The sequence below is a fragment of the Lycorma delicatula genome, chromosome 10, assembly GCF_047948215.1.
Source record: "Lycorma delicatula isolate Av1 chromosome 10, ASM4794821v1, whole genome shotgun sequence".
In the NCBI taxonomy this organism is placed as follows: Eukaryota; Metazoa; Arthropoda; class Insecta; order Hemiptera; family Fulgoridae; genus Lycorma; species Lycorma delicatula.
In genome coordinates, this window is record NC_134464.1 from 10,292,929 (window position 1) to 10,318,249 (window position 25,321).

At 30.4% G+C, this 25,321-nt stretch overlaps 2 protein-coding genes across 6 annotated transcripts in view; one reads left to right on the forward strand and one right to left on the reverse strand.

The window, feature by feature from the left end:
• Nucleotides 1-7,802, reverse strand: part of sfl (N-deacetylase and N-sulfotransferase sfl) — a 722,911-nt gene extending 715,109 nt beyond the window's left edge. For both annotated transcript variants that reach the window (XM_075377448.1, XM_075377447.1), the window contains exon 1: nt 7,581-7,802. The gene's annotated coding sequence lies outside the window, so the exon portion shown is untranslated. The remainder of the gene's footprint in view (nt 1-7,580) is intronic.
• A 303-nt stretch (nt 7,803-8,105) lies between these two features.
• LOC142331601 (m-AAA protease-interacting protein 1, mitochondrial-like) lies at nt 8,106-24,704 on the forward strand. 4 transcript variants are annotated; one of them, XM_075377612.1, is made up of 5 exons: nt 8,106-8,795; nt 12,692-12,896; nt 16,056-16,161; nt 21,179-21,265; nt 23,689-24,704. In XM_075377612.1, the coding sequence occupies exons 1-5, from the start codon at nt 8,403-8,405 to the stop codon at nt 23,726-23,728; spliced, it is 831 nt and encodes a 276-aa protein (XP_075233727.1). In that variant the 5' UTR covers nt 8,106-8,402; the 3' UTR covers nt 23,729-24,704. The 4 variants fall into 4 exon arrangements, with proteins under 4 accessions (XP_075233727.1, XP_075233730.1, XP_075233728.1 ...); XM_075377615.1 differs by having other exon boundaries at nt 16,056-16,172; nt 21,179-24,704; XM_075377613.1 differs by having other exon boundaries at nt 21,179-24,704.
• Nucleotides 24,705-25,321: the final 617 nt, after the last annotated feature.

Here is a 25,321-nt window from a genome sequence, read left to right on the forward strand (position 1 = left end):
CGCTTTCCACCGGCAGACTTAGACACAGAGGTTGAACGAAAAGCACCTGTAGCAAGACGGATGTATGAATGATGGATTGAATCTAACATTCTACGAGCGGAAGAAATAAGCCGCACAGCCGCTGTCCAAGCGGGAACGGACAAGAGCTATGTAGAAGCGCAACACGCATACTCACCAGCTCTCCATCGAGTATTACATAAAACTCTCAGTTGTCCGACACTTTTAAACATTTTACCTTCAGCTCCTTTAAATGCGTACGTACGTTAGTCGTCGGTCAAACCGCATTCCTAAAGATCTAACCCTTGTGCGTGCTTCAACCCGTTCACCACGTAAAACCACTTGAAGTTCAGTATTTTCCCTCAAACGTGAAAAAACAGATGCGTTTCGTTTTCTCCGGAGAAAACGTTATTCCAGTCGTTTTACACCACGACTCTAAACGGGTTATTGTATTTTTGAGCAGCCACTCACTAGCAGTTAAAAGTTCTAGATGTTACGTAAACTGAGAAACCATCGACAAATAAAGAACACATAACGAGTTTTCGCATGCAGTTTGTTATACTACTTATGGCAAATAAAGTAACGCTTAGGACACTTCCATGTGATTCTACGTTTTTTAGTGTGAAACGTTTCGATATCGTCGTTCCAACTGAAAAGGACCGAGTGCTTTAATAATAAATGCAAGAGGATTTCCTTGTATAGCCCAATCGTGCAGTTTATTTAGCATTCCTCTCCAACCTAGCGTTGGCGAAGTAGGAAGACGTTTTGAACAACAGATTTCAGGGCAACTACATTATCGATAGCCGATCGCCATGCCGATACTTTACAATAACCGGTGGAGCAACGACTTCTTTACCGGGATTGACTGAAACGGTTACCGTGCCTGTAACACCGTCCAGAGAATACATCCCGAATGGTATTTATATAAAAACCGAAACGGTATTTGAGTTTTTATCGAATAAGATCTGCCGCTGCTGATGATAATTAAAATACTGCACGACTACATTAAGTTCTAAAACTAAATCAACAAAGCGGTTAGAGAATCACAAACATTGTCACCGATAATACTATAGCCTCAACACTAAAAGAAAAAACCGCGATACAAAATCTACTAGCGATTCGATCACAAGATAAAACTAATTCGATAACTGTAGCGCGTAAATTCAATTCGACTGCCGTAATAAAAGTTAAACATTATAGATCGGTCGCTAGGAATAGTTTTTTATAAATAAAAAATATCTTATTCGTTATTATTTTTGATAACAACAAAAAATACTTCATAAAAAGACGATACAACAATTTTGTTACGTTTTCTGATATCAGCAGCGTAGAATTATATCCGACTAACATGAATAATTATGTCGCTTCACCTTGACCTTGCGCATAAATGAGATCGCGCCTTTTACAAATTCATTAACCTTAAAGACCTTATTCATTAAATTAGGATCTGCTTGGACGTCGGCTATTACAATTTAAACAAAATATTTATTTCACAACATAGCTGCAATTGAATTTATCATCGTGAAGTTCTTCGACTAAATAAACTTCGGAATATTTAAATGCGATAAGTTCAGGAATATTCCCTAACATATTAAAGAGGTCTGTTATAATAACGCTAAATAAAGAGTTAAAAAACACAGATACAGACGCGTTTCTAATATAGCAAAAATAATAGAAAAAATTGTTGAGAAACAAATCAAAGAATACAAAGAGAAAATTCAACCGGTCCAAGCGACGAGTAAGGGTTTAAGTGCTGGGAGCACCCGGAATGCGATTAAATTGTTACATTACGATATATTGAACGCAAAGCAGAAGGCATAGGCAGTTTCTTGAACGTAGAGTCGAGGCTTTCGACTCAGCGCGTTGCTTGGAGATGATGTAAACATTAAAATACTTGAGATTCAGAGGTCGGATCGTACATTAATTTACCCGTATTTGGGTTTTTGAGAAATGGGAACGAAATGGAAACGGTGGCGGCTCGTAGCTAAATTCAGTAAGGGTGCTGCTCCAGAAAACTTTTTCTAAGCCTTTTCAAGGCTACGTTAAAGTGTTTGTAAAATAAAAGAACCGAAAAAAATTTAATCAAATAATTCTATTCGATTAAATTGCTGGAAGCAGGATAATAATTTAATTCTACACTTTATCACATTCAAGAATACGGTACACGGTTTAACCGAATAAATAATAAAATGTCAATATAGATAATATTTTTTATTATTATTAGATAATAACTTAATAAACTGTCCGTTTAAAAACACTGTAGTCCAACGGAACTTAATTTAGATTTCTATGTACACAGAAACAAATGCATAATTAGTTTTTACTAATTACCATCTCTTTCGCTCTTCCAGCGTGTTTTTGGACAGATTTTGCAATCAAAGAGCCCTTGCTTTCCACCACCTTCTGATCGCTATTGAAAAAACAACTAAACCGCTTTCATATTCCTTCCACCGACTAAACTAGAAAAGACAACGAACAAGGAACGTTCCAGACACACGCGGAGTATCTTCCACCAGCACGCCAGGGTCGGCACTGCGAGAGCGACAGTGCTCTCTCCCTCGCAGCATCGTGTGCCGCTTCCAATGTTCGCATGCGCACAACAGCCAAACACCACGCCGCTGGAACTGCGAAGCGCACAGTTCCGTACAAAGATTTTTGCATCTTTTTCATGAACTGGGAGATGGCTACTGACATTACGCTTAATGATTATTATATTGTACAAGTATAAAGAAAGAATTAAAGAAAAAAAGAACTCGTTATATTAAATGTTATCGATAATATCAAGTGGAAATAGGGAGTGTTGCAGTTCCACAGCGCCTGTACGCGAGATGCCACCGATCAGAAATGTCATCGGCAGATCGGAAACTTGTGAATTCTCTATTCCTCAGGGAACTAAGAGAAAGTAGCGATAATATTAAAATTTACAGTCGCTTGGCGTTAAAAAAATAAAATACTTAAGAATTTCAAATAGCAAAAATATTAAACGGATGGAGCATACATATTAACAATTTAAATTGTAAGCTTAGAAATACGATGTATATATTTGTGGCGTTACAGAGGATTTATAATTTCAAAACACTGAAGCTTATACGTTTTGCCTCTGTTCAGTCTTTCATCTTCATTATTGTACTGCGGTAGGGAGGTATGATCTTCAAAACTAATACCAGATTTTTGTGTGCCGAACAAAATTTAATTATGAGAATACGTGTAAGAAAAAGAAAACCGATTCTGTAAAACCTTAATGTAAAAGTTTTAAAATACTGTATTAGATGATATCAATAAACGGTAACAAACTGATGTATTAACAACGACTAAAAAATATATAAATGATTTTCCATTTATATATTATATAAATTATACTATACGTAATTTATATAAAATTAGGAGACCCGGCAATGCTTCGCTACTGCTAGATTTGAGTATATATATATATTAAATGAGCACAATTGAAAGTTTGATAAAACATTAAAAACCTGAACATTACGGAACATCACAAAATTTAACCTCTCACTTCATAAATTTCAGAATGTAAATAAATCCAATTGTCAAAACTGCACTACCTATCGGATTTAATTCAAACTACTCACTAAAAACAGTAGTTGGTTCAAAATCATCCTGACTTTCTTTCTACTGGTCAGATTGAGGATATCAGTTGCTTTAAACCTTCTCCGGACAACGCGGACCGCTTTCCAAAAACCCGCGCGTAAATTGGTCCGGTAGTATTTCAGTTTATAGCGGACACATACGAACATTGCCTTTTATATATATACATTGCCTTATAAGAAAGTCTGTTTGTAAATATCTCGACACCGGCGCCACCTAGCGGGTATAGTTTTTGTAAAAATATTTTCGCATAACTAATATATATTCTGAATATGGGCCAAATCGGTCCGTAAATACAATTTTTCCAAAAATCTGAACCCCAGCGCCATCTGACGGGTCCATTTTGGTACTTACGTATTAACGCCACCGCAGCTACAGCTTTAGGTTGTTGACTTCGTGTACTGACAAATAGTATATATATCAAAATAACCTAACTAAATATAACCTACGCTCGCTTCGCTCGCTAACCTTTTATAATTAACATTAAATATGCATAATATATACAACATTATGGTTATTAATAATATAACCTTAATGTTATAGCACCGAAATTCAATTAATGTTAATCCACCGAAATCCGATTGACTACTTTGTTTTTAAATAAAGCTGTAGCTGCGGTGGCGTTAATACGTAAGTACCTCCATTTTTTGCAGAGGTATTTCTTTCCATGTAAATAACACATATTCTGGGTGAGTATTACAAGTTATGATACTTTTAAGATTAAGGTAATAGAAATGTTTAAAACGTCAATTTCAAAATATTATTCACTTCTGGTTTGATTAAATAGTCGTAAAATCAATATTATTTTAATGAAAGATTGTTTTATTTTAAATAAATTTTATTATCAGTAAGTTAATTTTGAATTTATAGAAAGTAGAAATTTGCTGTTTCGACTCATCTCTTTTCATAACAGTTGGATTCCTCCCCCTCGCCGCTATACTCAAATTTTAATTCTGTATACTTATTACAATATATAGTATTTTATTAATTGAATTTTATGTTTAATTAACACACAAAATAAGAAAGAACAAAAGGGTTTTAATTTGTTATCTGTTACATCAAAAACTCTATTTTTACCTCCGTATGATAAACATTTAAAAATATTGTCTGGAAACAATTAGAAGTAGTAAGTGATCTTATATTATTTTGCTTACAATTTGGAGACCTTTTAAATTTAATGTTACAAAGAACAAAGCAAGCAATCGCCAGTGAAAATTGGCCGAATGACTTATGAATGACACTCGGAATATAATGTGACACATATATATATATATATATATATATATATATATATATATACACATTTATACGTACATATACATATTTTTTTACAATACACATCTATATTAATGTAACAGTAACAAAAAACAATTACAAGTCGGTTAGCATACAAGAGCATCCCTAAAATGACGGAATACATTGTATAGTGAATGAAAATATTTGACAGATTAGATTCCAATCTCATGACTCTTCATACTGTAATTTCATTGCTATTGCAGATAAACAGACATATAGGCAAAATAAAGGATAGGATCGGTACATTTGAAGCTCTAAAAATATTCAAACGTTACCTCTTATTTAATAATTATGAGGATCATTTCAACACAACATATTCCATAAACTAGGGATTCATCCTAGTTTCCAGTAAACATGAGCAAACAGCTTTATTTTTCAGTCGATGTCATAAAGTTATTTATTTGAAAAGTTTTATCGATTAAACATTAAAATAAAACAGTTTCAGATGACTTTTGTACATCTAAATTAATTTAAAAAAATTAATAGTTAATGAATCTGTTAATATTGAAAATATATTTTTCCATACCTACATACAGATATAAAAAGAATGTACTTCAAGCAGCTAACAATCTATCATTTTAGGTTTGAATTAAGATAAACCTTATTGATCCAAATTTTTAAATAATAAATTGTATCGTAACTTGATCGCAAACAACTAACTTGAGTTAGGAGATCTTAATCTAAGAGTACTGTGAAACTTTACGTCTATAAAAGTAACACATCTAAATATTACAAGAATAAATATTAAACAAAATGAAAAATTTTATAAAAAATACTCTGTTCAAAAGAAAAATCCATCTATAAAATGCAAATAGATGTCAAATTATAGATACTTCTTTATAAAAAGAGATCATAAACCAACCTAACCTTATCTTAAATTTTAAATGTTTACATCATAAGTTGGTATCTTTATGGTGCAATCTATCAGACATAGACATCAACATGTGTATAAACATTAGCATAACAGAAGAAGGATGAAATACAAAAAGTTGCATTTATTACTTAAGTTTACAGATTCTTCCTTTAAATTCCCTTCTAAAAGTCAAAATAGATGAATATGAATTATATCCTATCAAAATTAAACACCAAAAATGTAGGTAATGTTACTGGTTGAAGCACTATTCTACCCAGATAGTCACAAAAGACATTTATGTTGTATGAAACAATGATCGTAAAATACTGTAACAACAAAATATCTATAAAACTTAAGAATCAAAATTGATTTAATCTGGAATATAATATACAAAGAGTGAAAAATAAATAAACAAAGGAACTCCAGTAAAGAAAAAAATCATTAATGTTCAAAGTGGAAACAAAACAGATTACAGGAAAATGACATTAAACCAAATTATTAATATTATAAAATAACTACATAACAAAATGACTAATTTACTGTTAATTTTTTAATACAAACAAAACTAGAAAATGAAATTTAATCTTAGAATCCACAATGTAGGTAACTGAAAGAAATATAGTAATAAAATGAACAGTCAATGGCTAACCCCAAAACCACTCTACCGAATGAAGTTTGTGCAGAATCTCATACAATAAATAATAAATGGAATATATGTAACAGTTAAATCATGCCAATTTTGCAAAACTGAATTATTTTTTGAGAAGATTTTTATACTGTGCAATGAATCTTATAGAAAATACAGGTAAAAAAAAACATGGTATCATTGAAACATGAACCACTGTGTTGACAGATAGAACTTTTAAAATATGATGGTCTACAAAACCAAACATTCATTTTACATTAAAATACTTTTCTTAAATACACTATCATAATATCCATTTATTTGGTATCCTTATTAACAAGGTATGACTTAAATTTAACTTTTATTAATTGAGAACTGAAGATTTTTAGCAAATGTCCCTGCAGAAAATTTATGACAATATCCTAACCTAAAATCCTCCACGCATGACTTTTTTGGTAATTTATCATGTTTTGTACAAAATCATTTTTCAACTAAGAAAAATTATGAAACAACAATGAAATATAAACTTTTTATTCAATTTTAACAACATTAACATCTTTTGACAATGTAACAATTATAACTGCAGCCAATAATATTGCATCTTCTCAACATAGTTTATAACTTATTCTGGTAATTTTAATATAGTTAATTGGCTTTTTTCAACAAAGTTTTGCCAGAGAACTCCTGTAATTCTAAGAGTTATATTTACTTAAGCTGCACTGTAATGGTGATTATCTGATTTTGTACACATCACCCAAAGCAGCTATAAAATACTTAAATCAAATTCTTTATAAGTGACTATTCTTGATAAATGAAAATACAAAACCTTAAACGTTACCATGTTTTTCGTATGTAATAATAACAATTTACATCGACTTCATTAAAATTACTTAACTCAAAAAGTAAACAAAATTAATAAAGGCATTAGGATCTACAGTATGCTTAGAAACAATTATTACGATTAATTTGCAATTATATTAATTGATTTACTTCAAAACAGAAATTCTACTTAAAGCGATAAAACAGTAGCAAAAAACGCTTTTCCTACTAACGTCTAACGTTAGTAATGAAATCGCTAATCTCACGAACTGAGAAATCAAGTACCAACTTTCCGATCACTTTAATGCGAAGCAATTCGTACATTAAACTACATCAATTTTTTATAGTAATTAGGATATTTTATGTGATAATATATGCAGTTGTTACCAAAGAGATCTAGTAGAGAACTCGTGCAGTACACCTGGGAATAAGGCAATCCTAATAAACTGCTAATTATCACTAAAAAAAAAATAACATACACAATTAATGTTTTCAACAATTATAAGATAACGCTTACTAATTTATTTTACTGTCTATCATTTTACACCGTGAAAAATCACTAAACAAGAACAAACAAAAAACCTAACACAAAATAAAAACAAACATACAATAAACATACATGTCAAGCCGAATAGTATAAATTTCGTAGTACCAACAAACGAAAATAATCGTGCAATGAATTTTTACTTAGTCGTGTTTAAAATTTTTTGTTAGCAAGATCAATTTATAAATTAAAAAAAAAAATGAAAACAAAAACGCAATGTATTTTTAAGAAATACATCAAACAATTCACTACAAATTTGACATTTCGACTGAAACTACTGAAAAACAAAATAATACAATTTTTCTCAATTTAACAGCTGCTTCTGTTTAACCTAGAAAAATAATTCATTTTAATAAACATAAGATCAAAATTGAGGGATAGTATAATAATTAGATTTCTAAAATATACTTTTGTACCCGCGAATTTTAAATTTGTAAGTAATTACGAAATTTGACATATAATTAGGATATTAGAATTCTCGTTCACTCGCATCTCTTCTTGTGTTTAAATAAAAATTCTTATGAACAAAATTTTAATAGAACAAACAACCAAAATAAAAAACTCAAAACGTTTATTGAATCATACCATACTACTATTCATTGCAAAATTATGATCAATAAAAATTTAATCATGAAAAATAAGTGTACAATTATGTTGAATCAATAATGAGTTTTTTATTCTTAATTTCCCAAATTTTAAATGTTTCTTCACAGTCAAACAAATTTTTGAGCACATGCAACTTAATCTCAGAATGTTACAAACAGTTTTGTTATTATAATGTAAAAAATAATATTTTAAATAATCCTCAGTTAAATATACATATAAATACTAGGTGTTTCTGTATCGATGCAAACAAATTTCAAATATGCAGCTATAAAGGAAATAAATACTTTTCTACTACATTACAAAGGATTCAGTGTTCTCCTAGTCAATCATTATTATTAGTGCGTTTCCCAAATCCAGTATTATGGGCCAAAATGAAATGGCGTTTCAGAAAACTGAACTACTTTTGGGATCCAGAATTTAGTGAAGAAGAATTTATTAGAGGAGCAAAACAGGTATGTACATAAATAAATTAGTTAAATTAGTGATTAACAAATTTTCTACTGCAAGCCTCATTTTCAGCAGTGGATAAGTCACACCTCCCTTGTTGGAAACATTTATTTTTTTGTAATTTATAAAATTAAATTGAATTTTTGTTTTGTTTTGCTACCTACTTGTTTCATTCTATCTCCTATGACATTTTCCCTGGATTACTTGTGTTTTCAGTTGGAGATCATACTATTATTCTACTGTTTACTGACTCAGTGATACATGTTATTTCTACTTTGCTTCTATTACACCGATGGGTTTTGTGCATGTGTTTTAATGTAAGAATATTGTACTTGTTCAAAATAGTTATGCTCTTTAAATTTTTTATTTAAAATTAGGAAGATCACGATAAGATAAAATTAATCATTGTAAAACAAAGCATATCACATGAGTGAAGTGTTCATTAATTTATATTATATACTCAAAACTTAAGGAAAACATTTAAAAGTTTTTTGGTTAGGAAAACAAAATGAAAAAAACATTTGAAGAATATCTGAGAGCACATAATTATGGAATCTTACATTCAAATAACGCTAATCAGGTTTCAGAAAAGAATCATAACATACACTTAAATTTTTCAAGACATAATAAATGCACATAATAGCAGTAACGAAAATAAAACCTGTTTAAAAATAAAGGAAAAAACTTTTATATAAATGCTCACAAATTCAGATTTAAAGAAGACATCATAAACAAATGAATGCATTTCAAAGCTAGTCAACTAATTCAGATAGCTGCTACCCTCCACCAAAATAAGTTCTAATAACAATAAATACAGCATCTTATTTATAACATCATTCAACTGGACAGCAATAAGACAGGTCCAGTCATCTTTTTATCTTCTTATTAGCTAATTTTAATTTTTTATTACAGCTGATGGTGAAGAACACTCTTCAGTAAGATTAATGAAGCCGTAACAGGACTAAAATACATTTTTAAAAAAAACAAAAGAAAGCAGTTACAAAATAAAATAAAAGAGAAAAAATAATCACTTTTCATACATACATTTTTTTTATTATTAATAATAGCAAGATAAAGTAAATTTTTCTTACTTGCTAGTGTTAACACTTTATGGGGATCTCAACATCAGCTGTTTATATAGGGCATTCAAAAAGTAACTATACATCTATATAAACACGATTATATGCCGCCTACATGGTGTGAGTGGTAGCATCTCAGACTTTCATTCAGAGGTCCCGAGTTCGAATCCTGGTCAGGCATGGCATTTTCACACACTACAAAATTGCCATCTCATCTCATTCTCTGAAGGAATACCTAACGGTGGTCCCAGAGGCTAAAAAAAAAAAAAAAAACAGTTACATGTTGAGGGAATGTAATATTGTACATTCGCTGCAAATAATGTATTTTGCAAAGGTTGGTAATCCTCATTGTATGCAATTTGCTTCTGCAAGCCACTCAGACTGGTGACCTTAAGGTGAGAAGTGTGTTTGGTTTTTCATTGTTTGTTCGTTGCCTCCGAACAATTGAAACTGTCTTTTTGTGTGCATTCAGAATGGTGTTAACTTTAGAATGGCAAATATTTCTTGTTGAATATGTTTTTCGTAAGAATGGTTAGTAGACAGGATTTGTGAAACATCAATTTTCTGTTAGATTTGGTAGCTCCTACAGCAATGTGGTAGGAGAAAGACTCCTACCACACTGCTGTAGGAAGCTAACCTAGAGATATGGCTGGCTACCTGCTACATTAAGGCTGCAAGTTCTTCAATGGTGGACAGGTACTTGCTGGCATTCAGCAGCGTAGGCGTGGCAGCGAATTCTTGTCTTTGATGAGATAAATTTAATTGATTATTATTATAAATTTATTTATGAGATAAATTTAATTTAATTATTAAATTTAATTATTGAGATAGTCATATATGTTTTAGTAGTTGACGGGGTGCGCCTACCCATTCTAGTGATATATGACAAGTGGGCGGAGGGACACACAAGTGAATGTTATATGGTACCATGCTTATAGGTTAGCTCTAGGAGCTAGTTAGGACACTGATCGCTAAACTGTTTCAAGGCTAAGTAGCCGTTTGTAGCACAGACATTCGGTCTTATGCTTTAGGGCGACTGAATGGGGTAGTGGTGGGAGAAATGCCAAGCTAACTAGTCTTTTATTAACTTAACTTTTCCAAATGCTTCTTTCAAAAAAAAAAAAGAAGCTGTATCAGCAGCTATGTAATGTTGGCTCAGCGAGTCCATGCAAAAGGTGGCCTGACAAAAAAACATTGGTGTTGCAACTACACAAAGGCAGTTCATAAGAAGCTTTGTCTGGTCTCATGTAAAGTTAAATTGGATTAAAAGTTATTGTCACAGACTGTGGATAGAAAATTCAATACTTGAATGCTTTTAACATCTCTAGTAGACAATTCTGACAATATTTTGAACAATGTTTTCTTTACCGATAAGGCATGGTTCGATTTATCAGGGTATTTATATGCACAGAATTCAGATGTATGGTTTCCAGCAACCTATTTGCTATATGCAATTCCTCTACATGACCAGGAAATTGGGATATGAATTGCATTATCCAGGAGAAAAAAAGAAATTAACCCAATATTCCTCTCAGAAACAATAAATTTAGTTCATTACAGCAAAATCATTCACCAGTTCATGAGAGAGCTAACCGAGGGTGAAATTAATTAATTAATTACAAACACGACTTTGTGACCCCATACTAATGCCAGGCAATTCATGAAATTACTGCAAGAAATTTTTGTAAATTTAATCATTTTTAAGGACTTGCAGCCACCTACTTCTCCAGACTCTCGAAATAATGGTTATTGAGAAAACTATCCCAACCACCAGGAACTGTAAGGTAAATTAGTATTAGGTAATGTTGTATTAATGTATGACAGGTGTATAGTTACTTTTTAAATGCACTTACTTAATGTGCACATATTAATAATTCACAAATATAAATAAGTATACTAATAAAGAACATCCTGTCACTTTTATTAGAATAATGATGATGGCATTTAATTATTCCCTCATATAGTTGTGTTATAGTGATGCCAATTTCAGGACTCATCACTTTCAAATTTCGCATTTGAAAATATATATATATATATATATACACACATACAAAATATTTTTTAAAGTTTTATTCAGATTTTATTACCACAATCTTACAGAATTTTCATATTAGGAATGTATGTAATATTTATCTTTCAATAAATATTCTGGCACATTTGAGTTTCTATGCTACTGTTTTTTTAATCTCTGAAATGTTTATTGCATCTAATTTTTAATAAAATATTAGTTTTGCTTTAATGGTAATTATGTGCTTAAGAATTTACTAAATATTTTTGCTTTACTTTAGTTCTTCAATTAGCAGACAAACCAAATATTTAATTTTTTTATTACTTTAGGCTTTCCTGGGGATTAAAAGTTGCCATTGAACCGCCTGGGAATAATTTAAAAGAATTAAAATGTAGTTTGGAAATAAATTATAAATAAATTATTTTTATGAATGTTGTGGTGGGGGTGGAGGTTGAGCCACACAGTTAAAATATACTTTGAACAGTGATGGATACATACAGTGATGATACGCTGAAAATATATTGATAGTTTTAATGTCAGGTCATTTATACAGTACTATAGATTTTTCTGTTCCCTGTAGTTATCAGAAATTACCTTCACAGTCTCCAGATTACTTGTATTAACTAGACTTTGTAAAAAAAATACTTGATTATGACACTGGTGAAGTCGAACCAAATTTCAAAGCCTGAAATTTGGTTTGACAATATATATATATAAATTTGTTTATGAAGATCTCTTTTTAAAAAAAATGGTAATATTAATAAAAATAATTATGAAATATAATTTTATAATTAAATTTATAACTTTATTACAGGCAGTAGTCACAATAACACATTTAATTTCTGAAAATAAATTTGATGAACTTCAAGGATTGTTAACAAAGGAAGCTTTACAAAAACTGAGACAAGAAGTCACATTAACATGGCCAGAAATATTGAAACAACACATCGCACTTGATCACAACAACATAAAAGCTATAACACCAATAAATATACGTATGATGGCAAATATGAAAAATGGTTTGTAAAAATAAAATACTGTCTAATAAGATTAGTAAATTAAGTAAAAGTAAAGTAATTTACTATGCATTTGACACCGTTGGTATTAATACAATTATAAAAATTAAAGTTCCACTTATCAACAATTTTAAAAATATATATCCGAGTACTTTTGGAGCCATTACTCCATCATCAGGGATTTCCCATAAGATGTTAACTCAAATTCAAATGTATATTCATATTTTTAAATTAAAAATTATTATGTTATTATGCTATTAGATAATGGTCATAAACATCTTATGTACATGACGTTACAGTCTTATTGACGTATAAATTAATTTTATTTCTTTACGACCGACTATTAAACTTAAGATCAGTTTGAGTGCCTCCCTTGTATCCAAAAACCAAACTGGTCTTCATTTTCTATTCGTCTGTAAACTATCCTTACTTGTATTTTCATTTCATTGTATATCACCATAGACTGATAGGGCATTAATAGTTAAGTTTTAGATGCTGCTGCCTTCTTTTGTATAGAAACAATTAATTGTTTTTTTTTCTTTTAAATCTCAAGGACTCCTATAGTTTCATACATTTTGCATATTAATGTTTTAATCATACTATAAAGCTTGTTCTGTCCTACTTCTAGAAAACATATAATTCAGAGACTGCATCATAATTTCTATTCTCTCTTTTTCTATTTAGTCTCTGGAACCACCATAAGGTATTACTTCAGAGGTAGTACTCTAATATGAATAAGAGTGTAGTCTTGCACAGTTTCAGGTTGACCATTCCTGAGATGTATGGTTATTTGAAACCCAATCACCAAAGAACATTGGTATATACGAACTAGTATTTAAATCTGTACAAAATTAACTGCCTTTACTAGGATTTGAACTTTAGGCTATGGACACACAAGTTTTTTCAAACCAAAACGCAGTGTGAAAACAAACCCAAAATATAGACTAGCTGTTGTAGCATAGACATGGTCAGATGTAATTTGTTTTTCCGCTGGCGTGGGACTCGACTGTCGTGTTCTCAAGGTTGTTCACTGGTGAATACAACCAGACCTATTTTTCAAGCTCAGTGGCTGGTCATACACACGTGAAAACACTTCGCTGCAGATCACATTTTCTATTTTAGCTATATTCATGTTCTTTTCTTTAGTTTTTGATATTTTAAATAAATCTATCATGGAATACCACTTGGATAGTGAGCTTATTTGAAATTGAAAAATACCCATATCTTTATGATACATGGCATAATGATTTCAAAAACGGTGAACTGAAAAGATATGCTTGGATGGCTGTAACTAAGTATATTATTGGTGAGAGATGGGACTAGATGGACGAAAACACAAGATCTAATGTTGATAAGTAGTAATACAAATTAAATTTTATTTTTAAGTTACAAATCACATAAACTATGTTGTAATTAGAGGTAGTTATAATCTACTAGAGGCATTATACAAAACTTACTAGTTCACAATTTAAAAAATTTGATACCAAAATTATTCCTTTTAGTAGTTAGTAGCTTGTATTGTGTACTTGACTCAATAAAGTTTCTCTGCTGCAATGGTACAATAACAATTTTGTCAGGGCATTGAGCCTGCAGAACAGAAGTAACTTTTGAAACTGTCTCTGGTTTCAACTTCAATGTTGTTTCCACTTGTTCCAATTGCAGGAATACTTTGTAATGGGCTTGACAGAATGTCTTCAAAATTGTGAAGCATACAGCATGCTTGGATAATGATGTGAGCCATATTAATACTAACACTGATTTGTCGATGAAGAATGCGCCATTTATTTGCTAATATGCCAAATCCACATTCAACGCAATGCCATGCTCTGTACAGCCTATAGTTATAAACTCTTTGCTGCCAATTCAATTTCCTTGCAGGATACAGCATCACATATTCACACATAGCAAAAACTTTGTCAGCTACAAAAACATAGGACATTGGTTGTCTAGTCAAGTTTAAAGTTTGTTGGTAACTTTTTTACATAGCTCAATTGTTTTCAATAAATTTGAGTCTCCTTCATGGTCAAAAGATCCTACATCAATATATCAGAAACAATCGTTAGAATCAACTTCAGCCATTAACACAATAGAAAAAACTTCTTGTAGTTAAAAATATTCACTCCCTGAACCCCACGGTTTTATAATTTGTTTGCCATCAATTGTCCACTAGCAATGAGTGAAATTTGCCCTTTTTTCATATTGATCACCGATTGCCTTCCGCTCTTGCACAGCTGGCTGTGTGGACCCAGATGAAATGTTTGATATAACACTTGTCACGTATAAAAAAATATGAAATCGTGACAAACTTCAGTTTCAAATTCAATTCATGCAACTTATTCAGACATACAGTAATCCGAATCCTAATTCATGCGATAAGACTTCCATATCAACTCCACCCACCCTCTGTTAACAGCACCCTATCATCGTCATTAGCAATGTCGATGGCATCATCAACAGCAGATAAACAGTTTTATGAAGAACATGATGATTCAGTTTTGTCCTTTCTTAATCAACAAAATTAGCCGATAATTGTAATTTTATGAAAAATAAACTGCATTGTAAAAAATTACACTCAGCTTAAAGTTACTGTTAACTTTTCTTCTGTACTTATACAGTCCCGCATTACAGTATCAGTTTTTCTAATTGATCTTCAACCTTAGATAGTAGTGTTTCAAATGAAATATGGATATTCTATAATACTCAAAAATACTTGTCTAGGTATCCTTTCCTCCAGTGCTTTCCTTTCCTTACTGTGTAGAAGTGTAAATTTTCCCTTTACTGAACTGTCACTTAGAATGTACCCAGTACATTCTTTGACGTCAACAACATTGTTGGTGAACAATTAATAAAGCATTTTAACATATTCACAGCATTTTTATTTATTGAATGTGGATTCATGTTGTATTGGAGAGACCAAACAAACAACTGAGCTCGCATTAAAAAAACACGCACGTTTGGATTTGAAAAACACTTGTGTGGCCATAGCCTTAGAACTCTCAACTTTGAAAATCAGGAGGTTGCGATGATGAGTTGACCACTACATCAACCCAGTGAGTTATCATAATTCCTACTGCTTTATTCTTTTTTAACTCTTTTACTATTTAAGAGTATACCATTTAATTTATCGTGTAAAATACTTTTAATTTTCTTTTAATATTCCAGAAAAAAGGTTTTGTGATGTCGACATACTGTACATTGCATTGAAGAGGATAATGCACAAAGAAAAAAGAAAATTAAATAGAATTTTAGTATTTAACATACTAACAAGGTAAATAAAAGGTGAAAAATTACTTTTTTTTATAAAAAATCATAACTCAATAAAACAGACTAAATCAAAATAAATATTTTTAGCGAGTGAAATATTATTTTCTAGCTCTCTTTGGGTAACTTTCCCTAACAGCAATAGCACACTGAATTTTAGTTCCGGCATAAGTAATTAAAAGGGCCTTTCTCAGATATAATGAGAGTACCCGTACAGAATCAGTCTGCTGGAAATCAGTGTTATATTTTATTATTTATTTTATATTACTCAAATTTGATTCTTTTTTACATATGTATTTTAATTTTATGAAAGATTGTTGGCTTCACTGGTTGGTGGTTGTGATTCACTGAAAATTCATAAAACTTTGTGTACTACCTGAACAGTTTAGCTTGTGTATTTCTGGAGTATTGTATTTGTTTGACAAATGTTAGGGTTTATTTTGTTTTTTGCCAGTTTAATTTGCAATATTTTTTTCATTATTTTAGTTCAGCTGTAAAACACAAGAGCAGAAGCTGCAAAAGTTCATGATAAAGAACATAATTAAACAAATTCATACCATAAAAAAAAGTAGTTTTAATAATTTTATTTGTCAAGAATTCTATCAAATAATCACAATAAACTGGGCCTTTACAGTGCCAAAACACTATTAACAATACTTTACCAGTTGAAGTGTAGGTTTTGAATTTTTTCTGGTGGGTCAGACAGATCCATTCAATATGATGCTCGGATTCTGGCTCAAACTGATGAATAATATGATTTAAAAAGCATTACCTTTCACTAAATAACCAAAGTTCAAATTCTGTACAAATGTGAACTGTGGTGTCTGTAATTTCGAGTCGATTGAACCTCTTAGAATCCACCTTGAAAACGTTTTTCAATAATTTTTTTTTATGGAATGAATAATGGCTATATTTGCATAACAAATTTCAAGAATTTCCAAAATTTTTATTTGTCTGTTCTTGATAATAATATCATTAAGGCAATTTTGCAAAGCATCATCAAAACTTCTACTGGGCTTCTGCTGTGATAAAAATCAATTAGTCTTCTTCTTCTGCCTGATTTAAACTATTAAATCCACTTGTAAAAATGGTGGATTAATACACTCTTTTAACCATAATATTTTAATATAGAGAAAGCATTTCAAACAATTTTACAACTCTAGAAAATAAAAATATTATTACAGTGTGCTGTTCCTCCATGGTACACATTCATAGTAGATGACATTTTGAAATAAACAAAAGAGGTTATAATAATGAAAATTCTATGAAACAACTGGTATTTTTAAGGCAACTTGAACAACACATAGCAGATTATTCTATTAAATTGCTTTTCTGCTGTTGCCATTTCTCTTTATTATTGAACGATCCCCATAGTTTGTATACTAATGGATTCTCTCTCTGAATAATTGTAGCTTCAAGAATTCTACCTGTGAGTACAATCTAAAGCCCTGATTACTGTTTTCAAATGGGAGCGTCTCTAACATAAAATCTTAGTATTGTTTATTCCTGCTTGTGTGATTTTGCAATGATCTGCTCTATCATAAAGTCCATAGTTTTACACGCAGTAGGTTGGTGAATATCAACATTCTCCACTATTTTGATCCTGGTGCCAGAATTGCCTACGAAATGAACAAAATCTCAACCTTGTTTTTTGAGGTAGAGACCTACAATGTATTATTTCCAGTAAAAACACGATGGCTGAAAACTTAACACTGGCTTTCAAATCTTTTTGCACTTTTTCACTTTTTTAAATGCTTATAGGTCTTTGTTAAGGATAGTTTCCATACAGGAAACTACTTTACAGAATTACTACTACCAAGAAGAAGTTTCTTCTCTTTATTCAAGACTCTCTTAAATAATAACTAGACATCCAGAAAAATTCAAGCTCTAACCAGTCCTAATAACTACTAGTTATGTTTATTCACTTGACCCATTAAATTGATTGAATATTGAACCAAAGTATAAACTTTTGTTTAAAAAAATGATATAATGGTAATTTGGCATTAAAAAAAAACTAATAGGTCTATGAAAAATTTTTTTTTGTTACATGCATTTATTAAGGTGTTATAGTATTTTTTCATCAATTTCAAATCTACAAACAAAAATTGAATGAATAGCAGGGCTTTTTTTAGTAACATTGGATTTAAAGAAAACCTTCATTTTTAAGGAATTGATAGCCTACAGTATATTACCTTACCCAATATTTATGTTTTAGTCCTCTCCTGTATTCAGCCTTCTCAAATGTCCCTTTTTAGTTTCCAGTAATAATCTGCAAGCATATTTGGGCTCCATTTTTCATGGTGGCATGTTTCCATCATCGATATATTCTGGTGAAAGCATTCACTGTGCTTTTCAATTACATCACAAAAGTCTCATCACAATGGTGGGAAAAAGTCTGTAAATGCAATATGTGTGTGTATTTTTAGAGGCAAATTGTATCTCAGTTTTTGATGCTTTTTAATAAATTAATTCACTAATTTTATATAATTCTTAGTATTCTTTTTGCTCAGGAATGAATGATTAATAATATTTTGAAATGCAGATTTATCAAACTTCTCTCAAGTCCGAATCCTTCATTAGCTTGTATATCTGTGGTTCAAATCTTTGATTTTCGACTCGTTGAACAGGCAACTTTTTCTTAAAGAAACGACCATAATGATCCATTGTTTTGACAATTTTTTTCAAACCAAGTTTTATGAGTAATGTTGGAAAATATACAATCTTTGGATTCACAAGAACTTGACAATTACATTTTTTCTTTGTTATGAGTGCTTCTCTCTTTGTTCAGTCTTCTTTAATGTGTTTTATCCTGCTTGTACTCTCCCACCTGCGTAGGAAACAGTATACCATATGGGTTAAGAATACTTTCCATACTGTTTTATGGTCAGCAAAAATATATTATCATGTCTCCTTCATTTGTAGTGCAAAAGCACAAGGAATTGATGGTTTCTCATTTTCATTAAGAAGGAGAATGATTTTCAAACCTATTTTAGAGATTGTAAGCAGTCTCCATTCCATAGGATTGTGATGCTGTCCTAGCAAATGCAATAAAGAATTTACATTACTGCAGTATATTATATCTTGTAAGAACAGGTGCTGAAATTCTTGCTCCCTAACACAGAAAAAACATATTTTAGTGCCATTTTTCTGCCTTTTAACATTGAAGACAGTAAACTTGACTGGATTTTAGACAATTAAGATCAAAAAGTAGTTCATTAAATTCTGCTCAAGTAATATTGCAAGGTTCAGTGCTCTCACCTTGGAAATCTGGATACTCTTCATAATTACTTTCTAAATCATCATCATAGCCTTCTTCATTGTTAACATTTTCTTCTGTGCTCCATATGTATGATGGAATACTAACAGGTAACTCTTCACTGCGTGGAATAATTCTTATGGCTGACGAAAGACAAGAATATGCAACATATTTCTGAAATTACTTATGATGCCTTTTATTTTTATGATACAAAAATAACAGTAAGCCACAAGCGGTCCTTAGGCTCTCTTCATAAAATAGGAACAGCAAAAGGCATAGGTTGTGGCTTCTTACTTAGCCAGGTGCTTAGTAAAGTTATACATGAATTAAAGAAGATATGAGGGAACCAAGACTTAAGCTGGTCTCCTATTTTACACCCAAAATAGTTTAATGATTTTTTTTTAACCAAAGGAATAATATTTCTTTGAGATTTAAAAGTTAATTCACCACACATATAGTGAAAATTATTAGGTTGAATTATACAACTATGGGGTATTTTTATATAAATTACTAACAATATACAAAAAAATATATGATGAAGCACATGAAAAATAATATTAGTCTAAATCAATTAGGAATAAGACAAAAGACCAAACTTGTGAGGCATTTCCACAAAACAAATTCTCTAATTAGTTATTCCACACTAAAAATAGTGATCAAAATGTCTATACCAATTCTTATGTCATTGATAAAGGCTATTATTAATTAAATCAAATCACTGTGATAAATTTTTTTTCCTAGAAGGAAGAGCCATAATAGTTAGTATCATTCTATGACGTAGTACCATATTAGTCATATGCGTTCTGCCTCCAAATTATTTTCAAACATTCATATTTAATTATTAACATAAACAATGTAGTAAATCTTTACAAGCATTTAGTCTTAATAGAGAAAATAAATTTTATCTGCTAATTATTTAAGAATAACAATTTTAAAAGAATTAAGCCCTCAGGGCAAATTTTGAGGTCACATTCATTTTAAGCAACAAAAAATACATAAGAATAAGCCAAAATTATCTGTGCAACAACCGGTGTAATATTAATAATAATTGATTAAAAGGTAATAAGTCTTATGTAGCATTTACCTAGTAGTAGTTTCTCAAAATATGGCGAGTTAAATGTTGGTCGTGTTTCAGTGTTAGTAAGTAATATTTACAATCTGGAAAGAAGCAAAATCTGAAGATTGTAGAAAATAGAATCTTCTGCTAAAAGAGTAAGTACTATGGCAAGTACTTCCTACCTTCAGGTTCAAAACAAAAATGTTGTGATTACCTTCTCTTTCCCTCATTTTGTGAGTGAACCATCTCCAATACCCGTAAGTCCCACACCATTTACATTAGGTAATTCATCCATTTAATTGCTCACGGCCCTTATAAAAATGTTGTCAAGCAATGAGCTGGAGTGTTGAAGAGAAAACTGTCTAGAACTTTGTTCATTTGAACATTTGTTTGATTTCAGAATACCTACTGCAACTGAAAAATCAAAAATCCTAAAGTAATCATTTAAAAAAAGAAACCTTGTCATTACACAACACCATTGGCTCGCAATTGAGAGCATTTATACACAATTGGAAAAGAGGCAATTCCATCACAGTTTGCTAAAAATGCTTGTATGAAAACTAAAGTTGAACTTTTTTACAAAACCAAACTATATTTCTAGTTATGAGTTATTAAAAATGTTCTTAAATAAATAATACAATTTGTAAATTAAAATTAGTAATATTGTAATTAATGAAATTTAATTAAAATTATCCGTATCCAAAATTTCAGATTTCATCGAAATTATTCTGATGGAGAAATACCTAATTGGACAGTTGGCATATTTACAATGGATGTTGTAGCACATAATTCTAATTGGTAATATGTCCGAATAAAAACTATTACAATTTTAACATTTGCAGAATTTACAATATTTCCAAATTTACAGAAAAAAATTTTGTTATTGTAAATGTAGTGTTTTAATAAAATACGCGAATATGTGTTTTTTCTTAATATTATTATCGTAATATATGCTAAATTATGTGTAATTATTTCATTCTTTTTTTTAATTAGAAATACTAATATATATCAGGAGGCACCTCAGCCACTGTTTTGGCCTTCTGCATAACCCCTGATAGGAAACATCCTATCCAAATATATCTGGAGTCCTTGGACTGTTCTGCAGACATGCAGAGTCACTGGGTCTTGTGAAGCTTAAATAAAAATGGAGCAGCTATGACTGGATAACGCAATTCTTTTGTATTTAATCAAAACAGAAAGAATTTAGGATAAGAGGAGAGTAAAAACAAAGAAGAGTCAATCCAAAGGATTATTTCTTGGCTCAGTATTGTACTGAATTGCTCAAGACCATGTTTTAATACAATTTTTTAATTAAAATATACTGTTATGTTTTTCTATAAATTCTATAAATAACCAAACCAGTAAAATACTTCATCCATGCAGATAGCACTTTCCTTCTTATATCACTGTTAAATTAAAAAAAAAAAAATAATACAGTGATTCAGAAGAAAAATGTAATAATTTTGCCCAGATTTCAGTTTCAAATAAGGCTTTATTTGCTGGTTTCTTATGTTTTTTCACCTGAAGAATCTAATAAAATCCCAGAACTGTACTCCCGTAACAGAAAAATGTTATGAATTTGTAAAAATTAAAAACATGTTTTCAACACAATAAATTTAGGCCTTTGAAAAATTATAATACTTTTAATTTACTTTTAAAAAAATACTACCTGTAATGTTTTTACTGTATCGATTTACAATAAATGTTTGAAAATTCCACCAATCACATCAATGCACTTTTCAACTCATTTCCTTACATTTTCTGTTGCCAACTTAATAATTTCTTTGTATTCCTTGATGAGGGCAACAGCATTGAGAATGTGTACGATCAGTTTATCTCGTGTGTTTATTTTCTGCTTGTACACTTCGCATTTCCTCCATCCCCATAAACAGTAATCCAAGTGAGTAAGATCCAGAAGCCAATTCCAGCCCTCTACATACAATCCATTAAACAGTAAATTTTTCATCTAAGAAATGTCTTATTTTGGTGAACTGTCTAAATTTGTTGGTCTAAATGAAACTGATAATACATTTCAATTCATTTTGCCAGCGAAATTTTCTAGCATTGTGAGAAATTCATTGTTTAAAAATTCCAGAAAATTTCTTATTGCGACATTTTTCTAGTATGAAAGGGCCTATTATTAAATGATTGTTGAACATGTTACTCCAAAAGTTCATTGAAAATCATTCATGGAAAATTGAAATTCTTCATGTGGTCATAGAACTACACTGTATTATCTGAAGAATGTTTTCCCATTCATTACAATGTATTGGATGACTTTCAGATGAAATATGAGGGCAGAAAGGTACCATTTTCTTAAAAATTATTAAAAATTCCACAAAATATTTAACAGTTTGGAACTACTAGCACTAAAATCAGCTGTTTTAATTTTTACAATTTCATAACATTTTTCTGTTAAGTTTTGTGTTTATTAATAAAAGTTGATTTGTTTTTCATAAGCTTTATTACAAAAATTTTCTCAGAATTATATTCTCTAAAAGTTTTGATAGCATTTATTAGTCAATTTGTCACGAATTTTTTGTCACTGAAGTTTTCTGTTTTACATTAGCTACTATGAAAAACTACAGGGGATACAGTGCTGGGGCCTGTTTTATCAAGTTTTCCCATCATATAATGCCTTAAAAATTTCAGTATGACCTAATTTCACCAGGGGAACTGAAATCTGGGCAAAATATTTCGCTAGCTGTAACTCAGTAACAAAGCATTTTTGGACATATGTTTGTTTGTATGAACTTTTTTCCTTATTTTAAACATTAGAATCAGTTTCCAAATTATTTCATGGAAACTTAATAGAAAATAAAACTGGATATAATCATGGTTACAGATCCAATTGTTGATTAAAATACCCACCTGTAATATAATTTTCCAAGTTTTTATAACTGAATTCCCTTAGATGGCTAATTAATTAATTAATTAGGAGGCTAATTTAGTTTTAAAGGTTTTATCTTCAAAGCTAGATTCATCCAGTAAATGTTGCGGCTGTTTTTTTTTATCTATGGAGTAGCATATCTCCCCGTACCTGATATAATATTGTAACAAATCGGTATAGCAGGCCTTAGAAAAAGATTTCTACCAATTATTATGAAAGTAATAGAAAATATAATTGGAGAAATCCAGAAAGGGATAAAAAGGAGAACCCTTTTTGTAAAGAATAGGTCTGTTTAACAATTGTCTTTGTTTTACTGCCCACTGATAAACAGTAAACCCTTGCTGTACCATAAGAAAAGCTACCGGATCTGATTATGGAATTCCTGGGAATAAAAGCCATCGTTCTCATGCTACAAGTTGGGTCCAGTCTGGCAGGTAGAGGCTAGAAGTATAAATAGCTGTGAAAGCTATTACTTAACTTCAGTTTTGTCCTGTGAGATGTTACGATGTCAGTTCAGTGAGTTCAGCAGAATTCTGCAAACCAGTACAGCAAGAAGAGTCACAGGTGTGAGTCTGAGACATCAGTCCGGTGAGGAGAGCCTTGAATTAAGTTCAAAACGACTATGGTGATACCACGAGTAAGTTACTATAAAACTATAAGTGAAACAAATAATGTAATAAATTTCATTCATAAACTGTTAGGGTAGATAGCAAAGGTATCTGCAAGTGAATTTTATACGATTGTTTGTTAATATAAAACTAGTGGTTAAATAGGGTTAAGACTAGCGGTTTCTTTTGTTAATGGGCCTGAATTCTAGTTTTCTATTTATCTACCTGGAATAAATTCCAAGCAATTATTTATTTTGAACTCTGTCTTGTGTGAAATCTATATTTATTATTTACTATTGACATTTATCACCTATTTGATGTGTAATATCTTGATTCTTATTCTTTGTTAATTATGTTATGTATTATGCTATGTTTTTGTCATGTTTAATGTTTTGATTATGTTATGTATTATGTCATGTACTATATTATTCATTATTTGTTTGATTTGTTATTATCAACATGGAATATTATCATTTATTACTATTATTAGTACTATTATCCTGATGATTATTGTGATTATAATTACTATATTAGTACTTGTGTTCATTAATTGTCACTTATTATTATCATTATTGATATTATTTTTAATTTGTCTGGTTTTAATTATGAACATTTTAAACCAATAAATTAAAATAACTAACTAAATACTAACATTCTAAATTGCCAGTCTCTCAAAATCCTAATCAAGCTGTGAACATGTGACAATATACATACTGTATGTAATGTATTATTATGTATTGATCAGAATAAAAAATGTATTTATTTAAATTAATATGTAATTAAATTAATATATAAATTAAAATTACTGTTTGTTTTCTCTAGATATATTATTCACAAACTATCACATTTTATTTTGTATTTAACACGTGAAATATGTCTTCTTCTTTTCCCTTTCCTTAAAAGATTTTAACTATAATGTTAGTAAAACAAGACGTATGCACAAAAAAAAAATCACTCAATATACATAGAAATTCTATCTATTTATGGTCTAGCAAAAATAATATTTATCAATATATGATAAACACAGCTTATAAATACACTGGTAGTGAAAATATATTTGAAAAAGAAATAAAATTATATTAATTAAAAAAATAATCTTCCATCGTCAAGTTGAAGCAGTGTTTATAACATTGTTTCACAAATGAAGCAGGTATATATTAATTTGTTAGTATTCTATCCATCACCAGTTTTTCTTAGGCTTTGTGTAAGTAATGCAGCTGAGGTACAAGAGACTTCAGTCAGAGTAGATTTCTCTGAGAGTAATGGCATTTTATGTTTTCCATAGCAAACTACTGCAGTCAAAAAATTTGAATTCAGCATTATTAATATGTATTAATTTTTTTATTTGTCACTAGC